Source organism: Streptopelia decaocto (genome assembly GCF_964273445.1).
Source record: "Streptopelia decaocto genome assembly, chromosome: 3".
NCBI lineage: Eukaryota > Metazoa > Chordata > Aves > Columbiformes > Columbidae > Streptopelia > Streptopelia decaocto.
In genome coordinates this window covers 83,334,512-83,354,217 of record NC_138656.1, presented here as the reverse complement: position 1 = coordinate 83,354,217, position 19,706 = coordinate 83,334,512, and the positions used below count along the sequence as shown (strand labels likewise).

The 19,706-nt window shown below is 41.5% G+C and overlaps 1 protein-coding gene across 2 annotated transcripts; it reads right to left on the bottom strand.

Annotated features, from left to right (window-relative positions):
* Positions 1-1,457: 1,457 nt before the first annotated feature.
* On the bottom strand, positions 1,458-18,818 carry AKIRIN2 (akirin 2). 2 transcript variants are annotated; one of them, XM_082049960.1, is made up of 5 exons: positions 18,136-18,818; positions 6,995-7,138; positions 6,259-6,393; positions 2,455-2,526; positions 1,458-2,139 (listed from the first exon to the last, which is right to left on the bottom strand). In XM_082049960.1, exons 1-5 carry the CDS (start codon positions 18,335-18,337, stop codon positions 2,129-2,131), a joined length of 564 nt encoding a protein of 187 aa, XP_081906086.1. In that variant the 5' UTR covers positions 18,338-18,818; the 3' UTR covers positions 1,458-2,128. The 2 variants fall into 2 exon arrangements, with proteins under 2 accessions (XP_081906086.1, XP_081906085.1); XM_082049959.1 differs by having other exon boundaries at positions 6,259-6,408; positions 18,136-18,817.
* Between the last annotated feature and the right edge of the window lie 888 nt (positions 18,819-19,706).

Sequence of the window (19,706 nt, the reverse complement as noted above, 5' to 3'; positions counted from 1 at the left end):
ACAGCTGTAACGCATAAGCCACCCATGGTGGCATCACATTTAATGTGCCAGAAGCCTGCTTATTATGCATTACTTTGGAGCAGCACAGGAGTGGCTGGGTACTAACATGACATCACTTCTTATTTATAGTAACTCTTAATATCCCAAAGGAAAAGATAAGCTGAGACACAGAGACGACCACAGTGGCTGGTATCTTAATTATATTCCTATCTCAAATGATCACTTAGGCATGCACACACTTCTATCAAGTCAGAACAAGGATTTTCTACAACACAGGAAATACTGGAAAGGTATCAAGATGCTGGAATTTAGGTGCTGGTCCACCTAGAAGCAGTGGCTCTCCTACTCTGGGCAAGTTAACAATAAAAGGAGGTAAAAAAAAAAATGAGCAAGAAGAGGGGCTGGGAACCCTGAGGCAGACAACAGAAAACACAGCCCTTGATAGCTTTGTCTTTATATCCAGTTACAGAAAATGTGAAAGGGGAGTCTAGCAGAGATTTCCCAATTCTGAGACTCTGAAAAAGTGGTAAAAAGAATCCAAATATTTAAGTAAGACAGGTTTTAGGAAAGTGAGCAGAAAATACACTGATACGATGCCTAATTCTGAACCTGTAATCTCACTGAATAAAAGTTCACTAAGAACTAGAGTTCATCACATGGCTTCTCTGGATTCATAACCATCAGCATGAGCCAAGTCATGTATCTACCAGCCGAAGTTTCAATTACATTTCAACTAAAACTCTTCCATTAATTTGAAATGCTACAAAGATCTATTACAGAACAGACTTTCACTTAAGCAGAAGCTAGGTTAGACAAGACAACAGTTTATAGGCAAAGGATTACACTTTGAAACTGCTTTCGAGTCCTCAAAGCAGGTAACTCAAGTCACTTGGTACACAACACTCCTACCCCACCACCGCACACGGATCTGGACTTGCCAGGTAGTGACTTTTCATTAATTCATGCAGACTCAGAATTGCACAGACAGCAGCAGCCAGCACTGATACAACAGTCTGGGAACAGCTGAATATATCCAACAACAAACTGTTCAGCCCTGAACACAAAGATAACACAACTTCAGTTTTTCCAATACCCACAGACTTGCAGCTTGTGGTGCAAGTGCCTGCTCTATCTTATGAACAGAATTCCTTTGATGTGTCACTTAAATCTGCAGGAAAATGAGCACAGCTGCGTGAGTCAGCTGTGGCAAGTTAAATCAACAGTTTCTTGTCAGTTCTGGAACAAACATGCTCCCACAACAGGAAGCAATACAGCCAATCTAAGGAGGATTTCTTCACCTCTGGAGAATTACTTAAATTTTCATCCACCTCCCTTCTCCTGATCTAAAATTCTGATCCACCCACTAGTGCTAGTAAATAAAGTTTTCATTTAAACACTCAGATTTAACTTTATTCAAACACAGCAAAAGTTCCACCTGCATATTAAAAACAAACAGATTAGAAGTAAATGTTTTATTCTTCCAACTAAATTCCAGTACTACAAGGGCAGTAAAACAATGATACACTGAAAAATTGCAGCAATAAACATTTGTTAAAGACTGATAGAATAAATAAAAACTACAAAAATGAGAAATCATATAAACCCATTCTTAACCCCCAAAAAAGTCATGGAATACAGAAATGCCCTCCTTCACTATTTCACAGGCAGTACTGTGGGCTATTTGCTTAAAATTGTCCTGGGATTACATTCTAATTTAACTCTGATTATAGCTTTGTTGTAGTGCACAGTTATGAAAACCACACTAACTTCAGTCAGAAGTGTCATTCTACGTTTTTATTTACACAACCAGTGAAGGGCAACTTCTAGAACACCAGCTTTAATCCTTTACTTTTTCCAACTTATTAACATAAGAAGCCAAATTGTAATGATACAGCAAATGAGGCCACTGGTATTATTACAGGTAGCAAAGGTCCACATCCAGGTGGTACTGACATCAGGGAGCACTCCAAAACCAGTTGCTGCATAAGAGTGGTTGCCACTGACAAAAGCTTGAAATAACCTGTGTTCACAGGGGGAAAAAATATGGCATTGCTGCAAGTCTTTACTGGGACAGCTTGCAACAATAAAACAGGGTGTATAGGGCAGCCCACATATGCAGAAGTGTGATTCATGAAACGTCTGGAAAGAGAAAAAAAATAAAGTTAATGATGGAGTTAACAAATGCCAGCTCTATCACAAACCTGCTCTGGCAATATCAAAACCTGCTTCAAAAATAAAAACAACAGTATGTTATGGGAGACAGGTCTAGATGTTTTAAACAAAAGCTGCATTTTATCTCGCATCTTCCTTCCAGCTTCGGTCTTCTGTATTACCAATTTTAAGTATTTTAACTTGGGGCCTAGCAGAAGCTTAACAGCAAACAATGGCCGTTTAAATTACTGAATGTTCAGTAACTGAATGCTGCTACAGGAACCAGAAGAAAGAGATACTCACAACTGGCGGGCTGTTCTCCATATCGTCGCATGATTTGATCATGCGTGAACTTCACAAATGCGTCATATTGTTCTGCAAGCATGAAGTATTAGAAGTGTGAGTATATTAAGTTTGACTCAAGCTGAAAAATATTCAAGGCTACTTTTTTAATACATACAGATCATATAAAATAAACACACATCCACCAACAGTAGTTTCAAGTGACTTTACAGTTTATAGCTGCCATTTCCTTTTCATCCCCAAGAACAACAATGCAGCACATGTCCCCTTTATTCTTTCCCTTACAAACTTTTGTAATGGGAAAGTCAGTAATATGTTCAAAGAGAATTATGCTGCACATGAACGAAGACTTCAATATACCTAACACCTGGCTAAGCATTGGGCTCTGTATACTGAAGTAACCAAGTGTGCCCATTTCACAGATCCATAATGGAGGCAAAGCAGTTAAGCAGACATGGCATTAAGGTCAGTGCTAGGGTTGGAAACATAACCTCCCTCTGCTCCTATCACTACCAGATGTAAGAAAATTAATGTAATGAAATGGAAACACAGAATTACAGGAAAGGGATTTGCTATGGAGTTAGAAAATCTTTTTGGTGACCACCAGAAAGTCAAAAGCAAATAACAAACTAAAAAGATGAAATGCTAAGTGACTAACCCCTGACTAATTCCAATCACAAAAGTAGTCACAACAGGAGACACCTAGTTGACTGTGGACTTCATGAAACAGCTACTGTGTAATCTGAAATGAAGTTTAGATATCAAATGCATTAATTTGGCTTTAAACTAAGCATTGATATTTTCCAGAAAGATTATTATTTCCATACACGCATACATACAAATACATTCGCAATATTTTATTCAGTTTTAATATTGCACTCATCAGCAGGATATCACCTTTCAGAATTAGGAAATTGAACAAGGAGAGTAATATCTACCAGATGCCGCTCCTCTCCATTCCCCTTCCTCCCTTGTGGAAAAATACATGTGCAGCAATGTGGGGTGTTCTGACAAAAGGGCAAGGTCAAAGAAGGCAATCTTCAACCAAAAATGCAGTTAGATTTGTAGTGGTTCCTAGTCCCACAGGTTTGCCCCATTAAAGTCCCCATCCTCTTGCAGGGAGGAGCTTCACCTTTGAAGTAAACAGGGTATCAGTAATCAGCAAGTAGTGCAGCAGCAGCCCCAAGCACGGACCTGACCCAATGCTCTAAGGACGTTTCATCCCTGACTGAAGGGGCCCAGGGTGACGGCAGCCAGCTCCCCTCTGCCCGCGAGCAGGACCTCTGCCTCCCTGCAGTTCTGACTGACAGCTTTTCAGCAGCCAGGCGAGGATCTTAGCCAAACAACAAAATAACACAAAGAGTAGGCTGTAGGATCTGTTGCCCAGAAACCATTTCCAAAAGCAACAGCAAGCAACTAGAACTTTTCCTAAAAGTTTCTAGAAGGCCAGAAACCAACTTGAAAGTTTCTTCTTTAAAGGTTTAAGTCAACATACACAGTTCCTTTGTTGCATCATCTATGTTAAAGTTAAGGCTTTGGAAATTTAAATAATCCACAGTTACTAGAAATCCCCTTTCTTGCAGCATTCAGATTAGGAAAGTTAAGCAATCCAAAGGTAAGAACAACCTACAGGGACCCATTTGAAAATTCAAATCAACACCTGTAAAGATAGTTATACCACTGGCATCCTGTACCATATATGTTCTAAGTATATATTTTAAGTCAAAAGGTGGCTAAATGCCATGAATACAAATATGATTACTATACCCTATGGACTTGACCTTTACTATAAAAAGCTGTTTTTCACAAACAGAGTCTAGAAAACCTTTAAAGCTACGGTTTCCCTCCTTCGCTGGTTTTAAAATCTGCAAAGGATCTTGCAAACTGAAGTTTATGCTAACATAGCGGTTTCAGGTAACAGAGGCAGGAAGGGAAATCAGGGCATTACAGTGATCTGAGTTTTCCACTTATCAAACACTCACTTTGCACGAAGGGCAACTCTGCTCATGAAGAACACAGGAGAGGGAAAAAAAGGGCTGTATTTGGCTAACTACCTACAAGAAAATTATGATCCAGAAACAAATGAGGAAAGTATCTGAGATTCAAACATTCAGCTAGGTGACTTGAAAGAAGCTATTCAACTGATATTTAGTCCAGAATTTCCAGTTACATTTCCATTGATTTCACTAGTTTGTAAGAATGAGGATCACCTTACCATACAAAGTTTAGAAAAAGATAATTCTGTCAGCAGAAATAGAGAACTGGTTGCCTATATAGGGAATTTCCAAATTCTTCTCTCAGTCTCTCTTCCTAAATTCTCATATAACGCTGAAAATTTATTATTTGCTTGATATATGGGAGTCAGTAACATGATCATTCTAATAGCTCTTTTGGTCAACATCATCCTAAGAACAAGTGAACCTAACTCATCTCACTGTAAGTCACAACCCTCCAAACAGAAAATATCCCACTCTTTTCCCAAAACCAAAAATTATCCTTTTGAGCCTGACAGAGCACAGGTAAGGAACCTGCCAGAGGTGTTCCTGCTGTAAAGAACTACAAGTTCGTACTGAGAAAGTGTCTGGAACAAATGTAAATATACCTGGTCTTCAAATGGTTATTATGATTAGTAAGTGAAATGCATTTAAAAGAATGCAAGAAAACGACCTGATTCCTAACATACATACATATATATTAGAAGAAAAAAAGCTCTATAGAGTCCTAATTTCTCAGTCTGAAGCAGGTTAAAAAGAAAAATGCAGAAATGGAACATCAGGCCCAAACCAACGGAAGTATTTAGGACTCTAGTTATAGTTGTAAATGGATACAGATTTAAGAGAAACTTCCAAGTATAGTAATTTTTTAAATAGCAATGGCAAATCAGGAAGAGAGGCTCAGGTCCAGAGGCAGTACTGTTACAAGCCTGACAGCTTTGACTTTCAGCATGGACATGCCTGTATAAGGGTTTATTCTCACACCCAAAGAGCTTTGCAAGTTTTAATTCTGGTGTGCTTTCAGGTGGGAAGCAGAACGGCCGTGGGTATTCAACAGCAGGTTTGCTGCCAAAGAGCGCACTCAGATGTTATCATCACACTAAATATTGAATTAGACAGCGAATCATACTATGAAGGCACCTATCTCTGGAGGCAACAGAATTTAGGTGCTCAAATGCTAGCAAGATTCTTAGAAGTAAAGGAAGGTCATGTTTACAACGCTGACATTAACATGATCCTTATGAAAAGGTAAGTTGGCATCAAGCACCAAAAAGATCAGCTGAATTACGTGAAATACAATTCAACACAGAGCATGAGAAATGCAGCTAAACTACTGACGCTCAGGCAGATACCAAATACCGCTGGCAGCAGTATAATACTAAGTACTGGGAAGAGAAAGGGAAATCTTAAGGTACTGTCCTCTTGCCAAATTCCAGAAAAAGAAAGTCAGTTCCCAAGCAGGAAGAAAAAAAAATCCTTCACAAAGAGCTCTTAAGCCAGTAAAACAGACAGTCTTTCTGGCAAAAAAAATGAGGAGGAAACTATCAACTCAAACATGACAGCAAGAGAAAGTTCTATCTGAAATAAAACCACTGTTTCCTTTGATTAGTAATACCCAGGAGTCATAGTTTCTACCCAAGGCAGCACAAAAGAAAAAAACTATTAAAGAGACATCATTTTTTCTGTCCTGTATGTATGCAATCTCATTTCTTAACCAGATTAGGTCAGAAAAAGTAGCACAACACAAAAATGAGAAAAAGTTTTAAGCTTTCAAATTCATCCTAACACAGTATTTTGAACTGTAATATACCTGCAAGTTTTGTGGTCAAAATTTCTTCATACTCTTCACGGATTTTCTCTTCACGTTCTTTCAGCAAACGTTCACAGATCATTCCAACTTGTCTGAGAGTAAACAGGGGCTGTTCTTTTTTCAATGGTGATGATGCTGCAGATGAAGTACCTAAGATTAAATATTTGGGCACACCAATTTACATTTACAAGTAGTTCAGAACCATTTTTATAATCAGTTTTCTTCACATCTTTTATATTAAAGGAACTTTACAAGACATTTGGAGAAGTCTTGCTCTGCTCTCTGAACACTCTTAAGTTACCATTAAGGTGAAACTGGACACACAAAAGGAAAAACATCTGCAATGGACAATAAGCACGGGTATCAAAACACCAAGAGTTTTACACAAGCACTGTGAACACCATTTACATGGCAGTTGCCATGTACAAATTTATAAGCTTCTGTTTTATGTAAAAATTACAGTACAGTACAGTTTTGCAAAGACGGGTGCTTTGCAGAAGCCTATTACAGTATCAGTGGCAGGGTATGCTGAATGGTATCTTGAAAACAAAGCAAGCTTTGTTGTCCTACTGATTCTTAAAATGAAAAGCTACAATCTTGCATCTCAATTCTAGTATTGCCAAAAAACGCAACAGTAATTGGCGAGAACGTGCCATAAACCACCAGATAACTAGGGAAAATTATTTACGCAAACAGCCTAAGAACACATAGCAGAATCACGGAATTTTCTCGGTACCTGGCAAAGCTGGTCCAGTAAGGAGAAATGCATGTGGCTGTGCATCAGTAGAACAACAAGGATCTGTCTGCTGGAAGCTATTTTCTAAGTGTCTCCTCTTCTGCATGCGTTTGTACTCCTGTTTTATGTTGTACAGAATTTGTTCTAAAAGAAAAACAGTAAGAAAATTAAGCCTAAAATAATTACATTTCAGTATTTCACTTAATGTCATTTCCACTCTAACACCAAACACTGTAGATAATTAACAGAGGATAAAAGCTAGACTCAAAAAATGGCAAAAATCACCTTGTTTTACATAAGATGCCTACAATGTAGCTAACTAAAAGAAAGGTAACTCCAGGCTGGTTTTGCCAGGAGAACACTAGCAAAAATGCTGTTAGTTAAGGTCAGGTATTGGTGCCAGAGTACAGCTAACAAAAATGAACAGCGTAAGGTTAAAATTTAGGAACTATCAACTATACAATATATTTGTATAAAGATTAGGCTACAGAATTTCTACTGGTATTCATCATCTTCCCTTCATACATTTTATTTGCAACCATTTTCTCCCCCAGACAGTGTTTATAATTCATACAGTTAAGGGTAACAAAAGACTCCAGAATAAAACATGCACATGAAATACCATTCCCTTCTGTATAGTTACTATCATTTAGGCAGCAAAGCGGAAGGGAAAACACAATTTAGACAGAATATGCATAAAGCAACTACTGCTTCAATCTCAAGTAATTCGAAACCGACAGACAAAATACAAAAGCTTTCCATTTTTGACAGCCTCAGATCTAGCCAAATAAACACAATGGACAGGTCAATGGTCTCTTTTAAAGGAGTATGGGAATATGGAGATCAGAATTTGATTGCACTGAATAAAATACAGTAAGGGCTTTTAATAATCTCATCTCCATTGTATAATTACAAGGGAAAAAGTAATGCTTGCAACAAAACTATCAATCCTGTATGCCTTCTATTCTATGTATTATAAAATACTGAAGAGAAAAAAAAAAGCTGTTTATATTTTTTTTTACAGAGGATTTTCAGAGACTTCCAAAGGCTCCCTCTGTATGAAAATTCTTACTTTCAAATGCATTTTTAAAAATTTCCCTACAGTTTCAGCTTCCACTAGGACTTGTAGACTTTTGACAGCTTGCCAAAACTCAGATACATACAAATCAATGTGATTATGTCAGAGTTGCAAAGGATTCCACTCACTCAGTACTTTCCTACTTCTGTTCAGCATTTTATAAATACAATACCATGACAACTTCTCAACTAATTTTCAGGTTTGTAAAGAGTACACTGTTGAGGTTCCTTATTTGAAGGTTTCCTAGTAAGCCACCATGTGAAGCAAGTAACTTCAGCTACCAGCTTACTCAGTCAGTGGCTGAAGCCAATGCCAGACCAAGCAACAGCAAACATTTACAAATTCCTAGATCACAGGGTTAACTATTGCAGTGGTTTTTCAGTAACGTAAGTCAATCTGGAGGCTTCCGACTCATAAGAAGAGAGGAAACGGTTTCCAATCAACAGGAATACCAGCATTTTCAGCAAAGGAGCTGCTTGCTTTGGATTCTGTCCATTGATGAAGGGCTTGCAGTTTATACCTTTTCAGTCCCATGCTTGCAGTGCTTGTACAATTCTCAGCTCCCTGAAGGGCAATCAATACTTTGATTCAAAGAAGCAACAAATGCCAAAGATATAATAAAGCAGCACAGCAGGGCAATTAAGAGAAGGCAACTAGGGGAAAAAGTGGAGGAAAAAGTACTCAAGGTTGCTGGAGGATTCATGCTTTTTGTAGGACAAGATACATGCACTCCAGCATGGTACAGAAATATATAAATTGCGCTAAACCAAGATGCAGTCAAGCTTCCAAAATTAAATAGAATTCCACATAGAATTTGTCATGTGCATACATACTGCATCAGTCAGAGAATGGTCCCACAACATTTTTACTCAACAGCATTATGGTGGGAAAACAATACCTTTCCAAAGAATCAAGTGTTGTTCTAGCTAAAGCAACACTGCGTAATTTTGAGTGGGAACCAAATTAGCTCATAACATAACATCTGTTCTAAAGCATGTCTACACTATGAGAAACGTGGCTGCAAATATTCACACTGTATTTATATTAACTGAAGAACGTAACAGATCACATGCATCCTTCACTACAACTACTTTGTCTTGCACATATTTTCCAAATTCCGCATGAGCTGCAAAAACATCAGCCAAGTTTCAAATGTAACAACTTTGATAAAAATCTTCTCTACAGCTCTCCTTTGTATCTTATTTTTGCAGAAACATTCTCAAACCACAGTAACCACCAAAATCATTAAGAAAAAAAAAAAAAAATAAACAGACTCTGGTCAATGGATAGAACTCTAAGAGGTAAAACAAAAATCATCAGCCAGGCTTCCTCCAGCCCTAACAACCCCTTCAAATTAAATAGGGAATAATTCAGAAGAAATGGTCAAACGTCAGCCAGAAGACAAGGAGCAAAAGCAACAGGGGGACAGTGGAACATGACAGGGAAGGAAAGTGGAGAAATCAAGAACTGAACTTTGGCTTTGAGAAAACAGTAATGACTGGGATACAAATTAAGATCTGTACATAAAGGATACATGATTCTATTCCAAATTATACTGAATAGTAGACACAGAAATCTCACTGATATCACAGCAACTTAATTTGCTTCTGATTTGTCCACATTTTTTAACTTGCCATCTTCAAATCTTGCTCTGAAAATAAAACTCGAGAAATGCCACTGACAGATACAATGGGAGATCCCCACCCTGACAAAACCACTTTGACATTTTGCACTACTGTAACTTCAGGTAAAGGTATAAAATCAAGCAAAGTGAGGTGGAGGAGGGAATTATTTAAACATGACAATAGGCTGTCTACATTGCAAACAGCCACCAGGAGAAAAGAAGTCTGAAATCTGCCATCCTGACTGAACACGTGTTGAGCATGCACGTAACCTGGTTTGGTAAGCAGTATTCCTCTATCCAGTCTAAAGAGGTTTAAGGCACTACTGCACAGCACAGAGAACTGGACTATAGGCTCTACTCAGTACCATGCTGGTAGTAGGCTGGATGAATGTGAGAATGACTCACCTCATACTTCCAGATTTCCATCACTTGTAAAATGGAGATTAATAGTCAAGAAACACAAGTTTAACATAGCATCAAACTGTTCAATGACTTCTCACATGAATGATCATAGGAGTAATGCTTCAAATTAAGCAGGCACATTTTTGCATCAGCAAAGACTACTCAGACATTTTTTATTAGCATGTAGTGGCATAAAATCCATGCCTTTAAACAAAACTACTTCACTGTGAAATGAAATGTAAGCTTGCAAATATTTATGACTGATTTTAAATGAAAATCTGGATGCCAAATTGAATCATTTTGTCTTTTAAAAACCAAAACCCACAAACCAACAACACACACACAAAAAACCCAACAACCGAACCACAAAAAAAAAACAAACCACAAAACCCCGCCACTTCTGGCATTTACAGTTTTGCCTAATAAATCCATAAAAATGTCTGATGAACAAGCATATTCTGTTCAAAACAGTTTCTGAAGCATCTCAGCACTTGACAGCAGCCATGAAATATGAAGGCAGTGCAAACCAGACAGCTTTTCAACACCACCTATACTGTAGACATCTAACTGTAAAGCTCTTTAAAACTCTGTCCCAGTTACACAAGGCTTGGAGTTAGTAGATCTTGTTCTCCAACCTAATTTTGATCCCAGAAAACCTTCCTGTCTTTTCAAGTTCGGTTTCTTAACCTCCTTTACTTCCAATTAGCTCTGACTGTGCTCTCTGCAGTTGACACCTGAATTAAAATGCACGTTCAACTGGTGTCAAACACAGGACAGGGTTTTTTATGTGCTCCTCAATGTGGAGGCCCAAATTGCCTTTTCCAACAATGACATGCATTTTAATTAACAATTATTTTATACATAGATATTTACAATCTGAAAGTGCACTCATTAAAGAAAACCTAAGTGAACTTCTCAAAGGCTATAAAACTGAAGAACTTGAATCATATATATATTAGAACTCACTAGATATTTTATATAAAGACTTGCATCCACCTTATAGGTAATGAAGTTCAAATTAGACATTGTACATCAGGCAATAACATTTTTAAGATGACAAACAGTATCTTTAATATGACAATAATTAAACATACATCACTGTGGCCTATCCTCAGTTTGTTTTTAATTTCACTTTATCCCCTGTGTTCAGTGTTTCCTACTGGTTAGAGGTACCTCTGAAGGCAAAGGGCTCACTAACAGGAAACAGCAGACAGATGTGCTGAAAGTGAAAATCAGGCCTGATGAATCTGGGGTACTATGAAGAAAAAGCCACACAGTAACACACTGAAAGGAATTAGTACTTCATAAATGACATTTCAAATTCAAGGTTACTATGAATCCTGGTCAGGTATGCGAGACTGAATTATATGCCCCCTTCTCCTCCTTCAGGTTCAAGGCTAAAACAAAGAACGACAGATTAAGATGGCTACTATCTTCAACGTGACCACTGAGGGCATATGAGATTCAGTTAAATACATCTGAACATAATGAAATGCATAAATACTTTTCTATTTTAATCTACAGCTCTGTGTACTAAGAGCATAAAGTTGAGTACATATGCTAATGAAACACTGCATTAAGATGAAGGACAGCATTAACGTCAGTCTTTCAGAATTTCAGATATGGCAAAATCAAACTGTCACATTTCAGCTGCTTTCACACCCAGTAAAGAATGGATGAAACATGAAGGGGGCAATTCAGAATTCAAGTTTGATATCTGAAATATGATCTGTCACACTAATGGATTACAAAGCCAAATATTCATTTCGAAGGAGTGACATCGTCTTCTTACTTCCTTTAATTCATGATAAAAAGACAAGGTATTCTTTTTCAAAGTTCTGTCATCTAATTACTTCATCCTGACCTGTAATTACCTAGAAATTATGTAGAAGGGAAACAGCAGTTCAACTTGAAAAGGTAACAAGGCAAACAATTGTTTTCTCCATTTTAATAACTGCTTATCAACTATGAGGGTGCTGATTGTTTCCCCTGAAGGATTTTTTTTATTTTCTTTTTTTTAAATTTTGTGTTGATACTTAAGCTACCAATCTCTCAGTTCCTGGTTTCTCTCATTTAGCTGAAGGAAACTGGCAAAACACGAAGGAAGGTGACTCAACAGACTGAAATCAGAGTAGCAGTTTTCTTGGCCTGAAATGGAACCTAAAGTTCAGGTTTCAGTTTGCAATGTCACCATTCAACATATGCATTCAAACCTGAACCATGCCCAAGATTTCTTCTAAGTGAATCAATCAAACACTATCCTGATGTCAACAGCATACATCTTCAGGGATTTTCAGCTCCTGTTAAAGCAAAACTGCTTCACTGTCCTAGTTCAAATTTACAACATTTCCATTAGGCCGTCACCCTTATTCAACATTTAGTTGATGCTACCACATTCCTAGTTTTGGGTCTCCCTAGCAGACTACACAACATTAAGAAGCTAACTTCCCCAAAAGGCACCATTCTAGCAGAGCAACAGGCAACAGTGTTATTCACTTTTTATATTTACTTAACCATGAAATCCACACGCATAGACAGAAATTAAAGCAGTCCAGATATTGTTCTTACTGTCTTGCTTTGGTCATAGGTATCAATCACTCCAGTTGTGTTTCTTAATTAGGCATGGCCTGTGAGACTTCAGTAATGTAACAGAATGTATACTTCTGGAACTCATGCTCACCTCAGAGGAGCACATTCTAAGCACCTGAGAGAACACTGATAACAGGAACACACTGACACTTGACCACCAGCGTATACAGCTACAGAATCGACAGAAGCAGCTTGCAATGGTCTCTGTGGCACAGAGCTGGCCACCTCAAGATCCAATTACTCAAGGTCTCAGGCTGATGAAGGTTCTGGTTCTTCTACAAGAAGTCAGTTACTCACATATGCATTAGCTAATTCAGCAAATGTGATCTCAGGAAATCCCAGTTCTCCTGATCAAGGGGTTGAGGAATGAAAAATAAATCAAGGAATGCAAAATGTATTAGACACATCAATTATATCTTTCTCTTCACATAAAAAATGTCACATTGCATATATCAGTCTTGCCACTGAAACAAAAAACTGCTTCAACATTTTATGACATTTACGACCAAGGGTATTTAACATTTATAGTCACCGCAGACATTCATATAGAAATTTCTCATATAAATTAAATTATCAAATCCAGATGCAGCCACGATGTGCTTTTTCTTCTGCCCTTTTTTTTCCTTCCAGGGTGGGAATGTTTTGTTTTTTAAAAATCCTAATGATTTCTGCAGTACTGGAGCACAATGAGAAACTTGGCATCTCGCCAAGTTAATTTAGCAATAAATACACATGCAGATAAATGTTAACAAAACAGAAATTAAGCAGAAAGAGATGCAGCACCACTAATATGTCATATCCCAAAGCCATTAGCTCTGTTCATTTCAAGTCAAACCTGGACATGGCCACTGTCAGACCAATTTTCAGACACAAGTAGTTCAGTTTGTTCAAGAGAGCAACTGAAAGGTCATAAGAGGACAGCCTACACGGAAGACTTAACAGCTCTTCAAAAAGGTCAAAGTAATTTTCTTGCATTAACTTCTAAAATTTGTGTTAATTAGATCCATTTTTTTCCAGATTATTCTGGAAAAGAAAAAGGTATAAAGACAAATTTATCTACCTTCTGTTCATAAAGAGTCCTTCATGAGCGAGGGACTTCTACAACCAACTCAATTTGCCGTCTTTAACTAGAGGTATTTGCCATACAACTGCCATTAGAGCTGCAAATACCAATTATGCATACTTATGACTAAACACTGCACTGATTCAATAGTTTCTATATTCTGTCAAATCTGTGACATTATCTCTGCTTGGGTTTCAACCAGCGACCCGCGTTGCAGGACTGTTCTCAATAACCCCACCCACTACAATTTTTGGTTTGCAACATCAGTTAGTTGCTGGGGAAGTGTTGAAGCAGCTGAGTGTTTCCGATGGAAGACAAACTGCATGTGCAGATGCAAAAGTTTGTGGATTTTTAGCCATTTCACAAAGTGTTTTTAAATACATTATTTTTGATTCTACAAAGTTCTAGATGCAAGTTAACCTCTGATTTTGGATGAGGAGTACAGAAGAAAGCTGCTGATCTCAGTTTGTCTTCTCAGTCACTACTGATCAAGAATTAGGAGATAAAATAAAATACCTAAGGTCAACACAATCTCTCCTCTCGTGCCTTCACTTCTTTGAACTGTATTTCTCACTGTAGCTTCAGTCTCATAAATATCGAGATATACAAGCTTTATAACACTGACCTGCCTTTGAATTTAAAAAACAACCTAAGATTGTTAATTTTTTTCCTTCCCCACCCAAACATAATCTTTCATCAGGATAAAACTGCCAAATAATGGTTCTAAAACATCCAGCAGAGAACAGGAAAAAAATACTGCCACCGCTTCCTCCTTTTACCCTCTTGTATTCGTTTAACAGCTTTGAAACAGGACAGCACCCTTCAGACTTCAGAGGAAACCAAACATGTACAATACACAGGCATCCAGACCTGATTCTAGCTACTCTGGTCATATAGAACAGTCTCATTTGTAGCTAGAGCTTATATGAAAGTAAAACTCATCTCTAGTATACAAGCAGTAGAAAAACTCTTAGAGGAGCCACTCTTTCAAAACAGAACTTGTCTTATGCCAGGCAGATATGTTTGGCACCACTTATAGTGAACATAGTTTTAAAAACATAATTCTAGATGCAAACAATGGCATCCAAAAATTAGCAAACATACTCAGAGTATGCTCAAGCCAGTAAGCACAATCCCACAGAAAGTATAGATGGTAAAGCCAAAATTACATTTTGGCTGCCGAATGCATTGAGAAACTGGAAGTGACCTAACAGCTGTTCAAACAACCACAAAATATTAAAACACTCTTGTGAGAGATAAATTTCATTTTGAATAAGTTTACCCTCTCTCAAGCAGACATATCGTTTATTTGTCTATGACCACTCTATAAAGACAGCTGCTTTCTCATCTGACTACCACACTGTATTCTTAGCTCTCAGCACCCCCCTCAATCTGTATTCTGCTTCCAGATAATTCACTTCTGAAATTATTAACATGTGATAAGGGTTCTGGTACTGGTATCCATTTGGTGAAGTTAAACACTACCAGGACAGAGAATCAGATAGAAGAAAAATGCTTGCGAGAACTTAAAGTATCAGCATCAGGTTTTCTATCCAGAGTTGTGATTTCATATGACCATTAATTTTCATTAAACAAAATTCAGGCAGACACTTTTTAAGTGCTGGAAACCTAAGCATTACATGAACAGAGTCAACTGAATTCTGGCTGTTGTTACTAAATTTCTCAATACAAAAACTGAACAAAATGGTGACTCAGTTGGGAACACTTAAAATCAGACTGGAATTCCTTTCACACAGAGACCAAGATTTAACTGACCCAAATGTAGACATCCACATCAGTCATGATCATGCAAATTCATTTTACAGTCGATGGAAAGCGATACATATTTCTACAGCATATTTTTCCTCACCCTAAGTCAGAGCTCTAGAGTAAATAATCTGTTCCTTCCAACTATTAAGAAAACCACAAATTATTAGGTCAGATGTACATTTACAAAAATCAGATGAGATGAATCCCAATCTTTCAAGTGGCACCTTTAAAATGAAAAGCTCTATTTTGTTCACTAATGGTCAAAATGAAATATATACAATGTAATAATACCCCTAAATTCAACTGAAAGTAATAACTAAGCAAGCTGCTTAACACATTTGCACTAGCACTGTATAAAGATTTTCTTTTCTTGTAACAGAAACCATAGAGAGCTTCTAAGCAAAACCCATGTAAATGTGCACAATTTATAAATGCTTCGAGTTTTGCTCAACAGCATTCAAGTGCTGTAAGAGACATTTTGATTTACTGTCCTTCACTTTTCATATTATACAAAAGACTTACATAAAACACACCCTTGACAGCGCAGAATCACCTTTTCACATGAATTGCCATCTGCACCTCTGATTTTCTCAAGAGATAAGGCCTGGTTTTGCTTACCTTCAGTAACATTTTAGCTTTTAGGAGCTTTAGGATCCTCAAGGTAGGAGTTTAGGTATTACCTCAAATACTGCGGTAGGTTATCTCTGCTTAAAATGTTATTGATTTGTATCCTTTCAGCAATACACATTTACTGGCCAGGCAATATTTGTATTAAATATTCGTAACCTAAGATCTCCAAATCCGAAAGAAACAAGTCCAAATAATACCTTGCAATGAAGCTATGCCTACATTCTAAAAAGAATCAAATTATTTCTGATTTTAAACATCTCGAAGTATATGTAATGCCTCGCTGTACCAGGGAGTGCCATCCATCACAACCCTCATCCCAGACCGCTGACTCATTCAAGATCTTTTCCTAGAGGTGCAAAAAAACATCAAGGCACTGATGCCAAGTGTTAAGTACTTTGTACGCCCTCTATATATTTCCTCCTTAGCATTTTTATTTTATTAAAATCTGTGAAACAATATATGCTGCTATACAGTTTTCAGGACTAAGACTACTGAAACAAGGCCCTGTCCTACGTGGAGATGGCAATTTGAAAATACATTAAAACTTACTGCTCGGTCACACTAGCAGTAATCCAGGGCCAACTTTTGTATAAAAGGGAGTACCAAACACAACAGCAGGAGGAATTCAGCTGCAGCAACTGCAGAGGGCTTTTTTTCCTGCACACAAAGGACACGGATCCATACCTCAGCACCACAGCCACTCATGGCTGTGGGCTTAGCCATTCTGAAGTGCATTACTGGAAGCTGCCCACCAGACTAACCAAAGCCAGGGCCAAACAATCCTGCGTGCTCGGCCAAGAATCATTCCTTTCTTCTCTCCCTACTCGCTGGTAAAACAAACTCGGTTGATTTTTAATTGACAACAATTACACAAGCAGAACTGGAGCTCTCAGGGCCGCTGGTTGACTCATCTCTCACACGTTAAGAATGTAAAAGGGTTTCGTTCTCGCCAAACATCTCCGAGACGAGGAGACTGCCCGATTCCATTTTATCTGCCCTAAAGGCAACTCTCACCCTTGCACACAATCGCTTTCATCGCTCGGTTTTCCTACGAAACTTTTAAGGACGCCACAGAATGGGTCATCCGGGACGGCGGCACGCTTTAAGGGACTGGGAGCGGAATTACCCCTTTGTTTTATCTGCTTTTGCCTTTTCCCACTGGCGTTTTGCGGGTGATTGATGACAGGCCGCGTTCCCCGCCCTCCCTCTCCCCCACTCCCCGCACCCCCCCTGCCCACCCCCCCGACGTCTGAGCAACGGGAGGAGCTGCGGCCGCCTCGGCTCGGGCAGCGCTCGGCCCACCGATAATGGCTGCAAGGGATCGAAGGGGGCCCCACCGAGAGGGGCTCGGGGCGCAGGCTAGGAGCGAGCCCCAGCCCCCCCCCCGCAGACTCCGCGGTCACCGCCCACAGCGTTTCCGCAGCTCGACTCGCCCCTGCGGCTCTCCTTGCCACATCCAGGCACCCGTGGGAGAGGGGAAAAAAAATCGCCCATACCCGTCCCCGATGCGAGGAACGCCGGCTTCCCCTTTCCTCGGCACCCGATCAAGCCTCCCCCACTCCCCACCTCCCTTTCTCCAGTCTTCCCCTCCCGACCCCTTTCCTGTGGCCACCCGCCCGCATCGGCTCAACCCGCCCCCCCCTTCCTCCCCGTCCCTCCTCCCCCTCTCTTGCTGCAAACGGCCATTTCTATTGTGTCTCCTCCGCGGCGGTGCCAAGCCGAGCAGGGATCGCCCCGGCCCCCGCCACTGCCAGCCACACAGTCCGACAGAAAATGGCTGGAGGGGGACGCGAGACGCACCCAACCCTGCTCTCTTCTTCCTCCTCGCTCCCGCCCCGGCCGCCTTGGCGACCCCCTGCCCTGCGCACCCGCCCCCCGCTCCCTGCCGAGGTCCCCTCGCCGCCGCCCCACACCCGCTACCCCCAGCTCCCTGGCCGCCGCCGACCCGGGGGGGCTACCGGGCACGGCGGGGCCGCGTCTCTCACCTGTGGTGAGCCGGGACGACACCTCTCCGAAGGGCGAGGGCTCCATGCGCAGGTATTTCTGCGGGGAGGCGGCGGCGAAGGAGGAGGAGGCTGCAGCCGAGGCCGGGGCTGACAATGGCGCACATCGCCTCCGCTTCGGAGACGCCGGGCTCAGCAGCGGGTCGAAATCCAGAGTCCTTTTCAAAGTGGCGCCGCAAGCCATGGCGCGGGGCGGCGGCGGAGCGGAGGAAGGGGGCTCGGAGCGAAGGCCAGGGGAGACGGCAGCGGCGGCGGTGGTGGCAGCAGCCGGCCCTGCCCAGAGGCGCCTTCCCCGCTGTCTGGGGCGGGCTGGGGGGGAGGGAAGGGAGGGCGGCGGGGAAAGGAGGGGGCAGCTGCGTCAGGGCCTCCGCCGCCTCCCTGTCGGCCTCTCTCTGGGGAGCGGCCCCGGCCCCCCCAGCGGCTCCGGCTCGGCCGGTTAAATCCCCGCGCTCGCCGCCCACCCTACCCTGGCTGGGCCAATTCCGCCCGTGGCCGGTGGCGGGGCAGGAGCTGAGCCGAGGGGCGCGGGGCCGGGCCCGGCTACCCGGTCTGGGGCGGCCGATGACGAGCGATGGCGGCGGGGCCCGGGCGGCGGCGGCAGCGGCGCTTCCCTCTGTGACTCCCACACCAGCAATATGGCGTCAATAACAACGCCGCGGATTCAAAAACCAACCCCCCGCACTGCGCCTGCGTTCCAGGGGCGGTGGCGGCCGCAGAGGCTCATGGGACTCGTGGTTTCCCCGCCCCGGCCCCGCGGCTGGGCGGCGGGAGGTCACAGGGGCAGCAGGACTACAAATCCCGGCGTGCCCCGCGCCGGCAGCACCGGTTTCCGGGTTCTGATTTAAATCCCTCCTTAGGGGCTGCGGTGTGGGGTGCGGGTTAAAGGATGGGGTTGTGGGGATGGCGTGGCGGTGTTTGTAGGGAGCGGTGCTCAGCCTCGGGGGTGGCTGCCGGGTGCCTTCAGCGCCCCGACCCTGTCCTGGGCAGAGGGTTGGGGAACTCCCGTCAGGTCCAAGGGATATAAAGGGGGCGAGAGCCCCACGGCCTGGTTGGCTGCGGCTGAGGGCCTCCTGTTACCTCAGGCGCCGAGTGGGTCTGCCAGCGGCTCTATGTCCGCAGGGCGCTTGTCTGTGTGTGAAATGAGTGCGTTTAGTGGCCTCCACGATGAGGGCAGAGCAGGGAGCACGCAGGAGTCAGGCATATGAAGCGGGTGGAGATGACGGCTGAGGACACACCAAAAAAGGCCCTGCGATGCTAGGAGCTGTATCTCAGTGTAACCAACTGATTTCCGTGAAGTTGTGTAAAGGGCTAATCTTGCTTAAGGAGTGTGGTGAGGGAAGAGGTTCAAAGAGCTGTAGCTGCTTATGGGAAGACCAGCGGGCTCTTTCCTGTTCAACTTCCTAGTGGAAATAAACTGTGTCACAGTTTGTCCTTGTGGAAAAGCCAAAAGGAGTCAACAGGCCCTGAAATATATGCAGCCTCCAGCTTTTCTATATCTAATCCTGTTAATTTAACTGTGAATGTGAAGATAGGTTGTTTTTGGAAGGTAAAAT

What these genes read in the sequence shown, in the direction of transcription:
- AKIRIN2 (XM_082049959.1), bottom strand. Translation starts at nt 18,337, where the DNA reads ATGGCTTGCGGCGCCACTTTGAAAAGGACTCTGGATTTCGACCCGCTG. An exon ending in TACTGGACCAGCTTTGCCAG is followed by an intron (nt 6,409 to 6,994) that starts GTACCGAGAAAA and finishes ATTTAATCTTAG; the next exon opens with GTACTTCATCTGCAGCATCA. An exon ending in TTTGACCACAAAACTTGCAG is followed by an intron (nt 2,527 to 6,258) that starts GTATATTACAGT and finishes TCATGCTTGCAG; the next exon opens with AACAATATGACGCATTTGTG.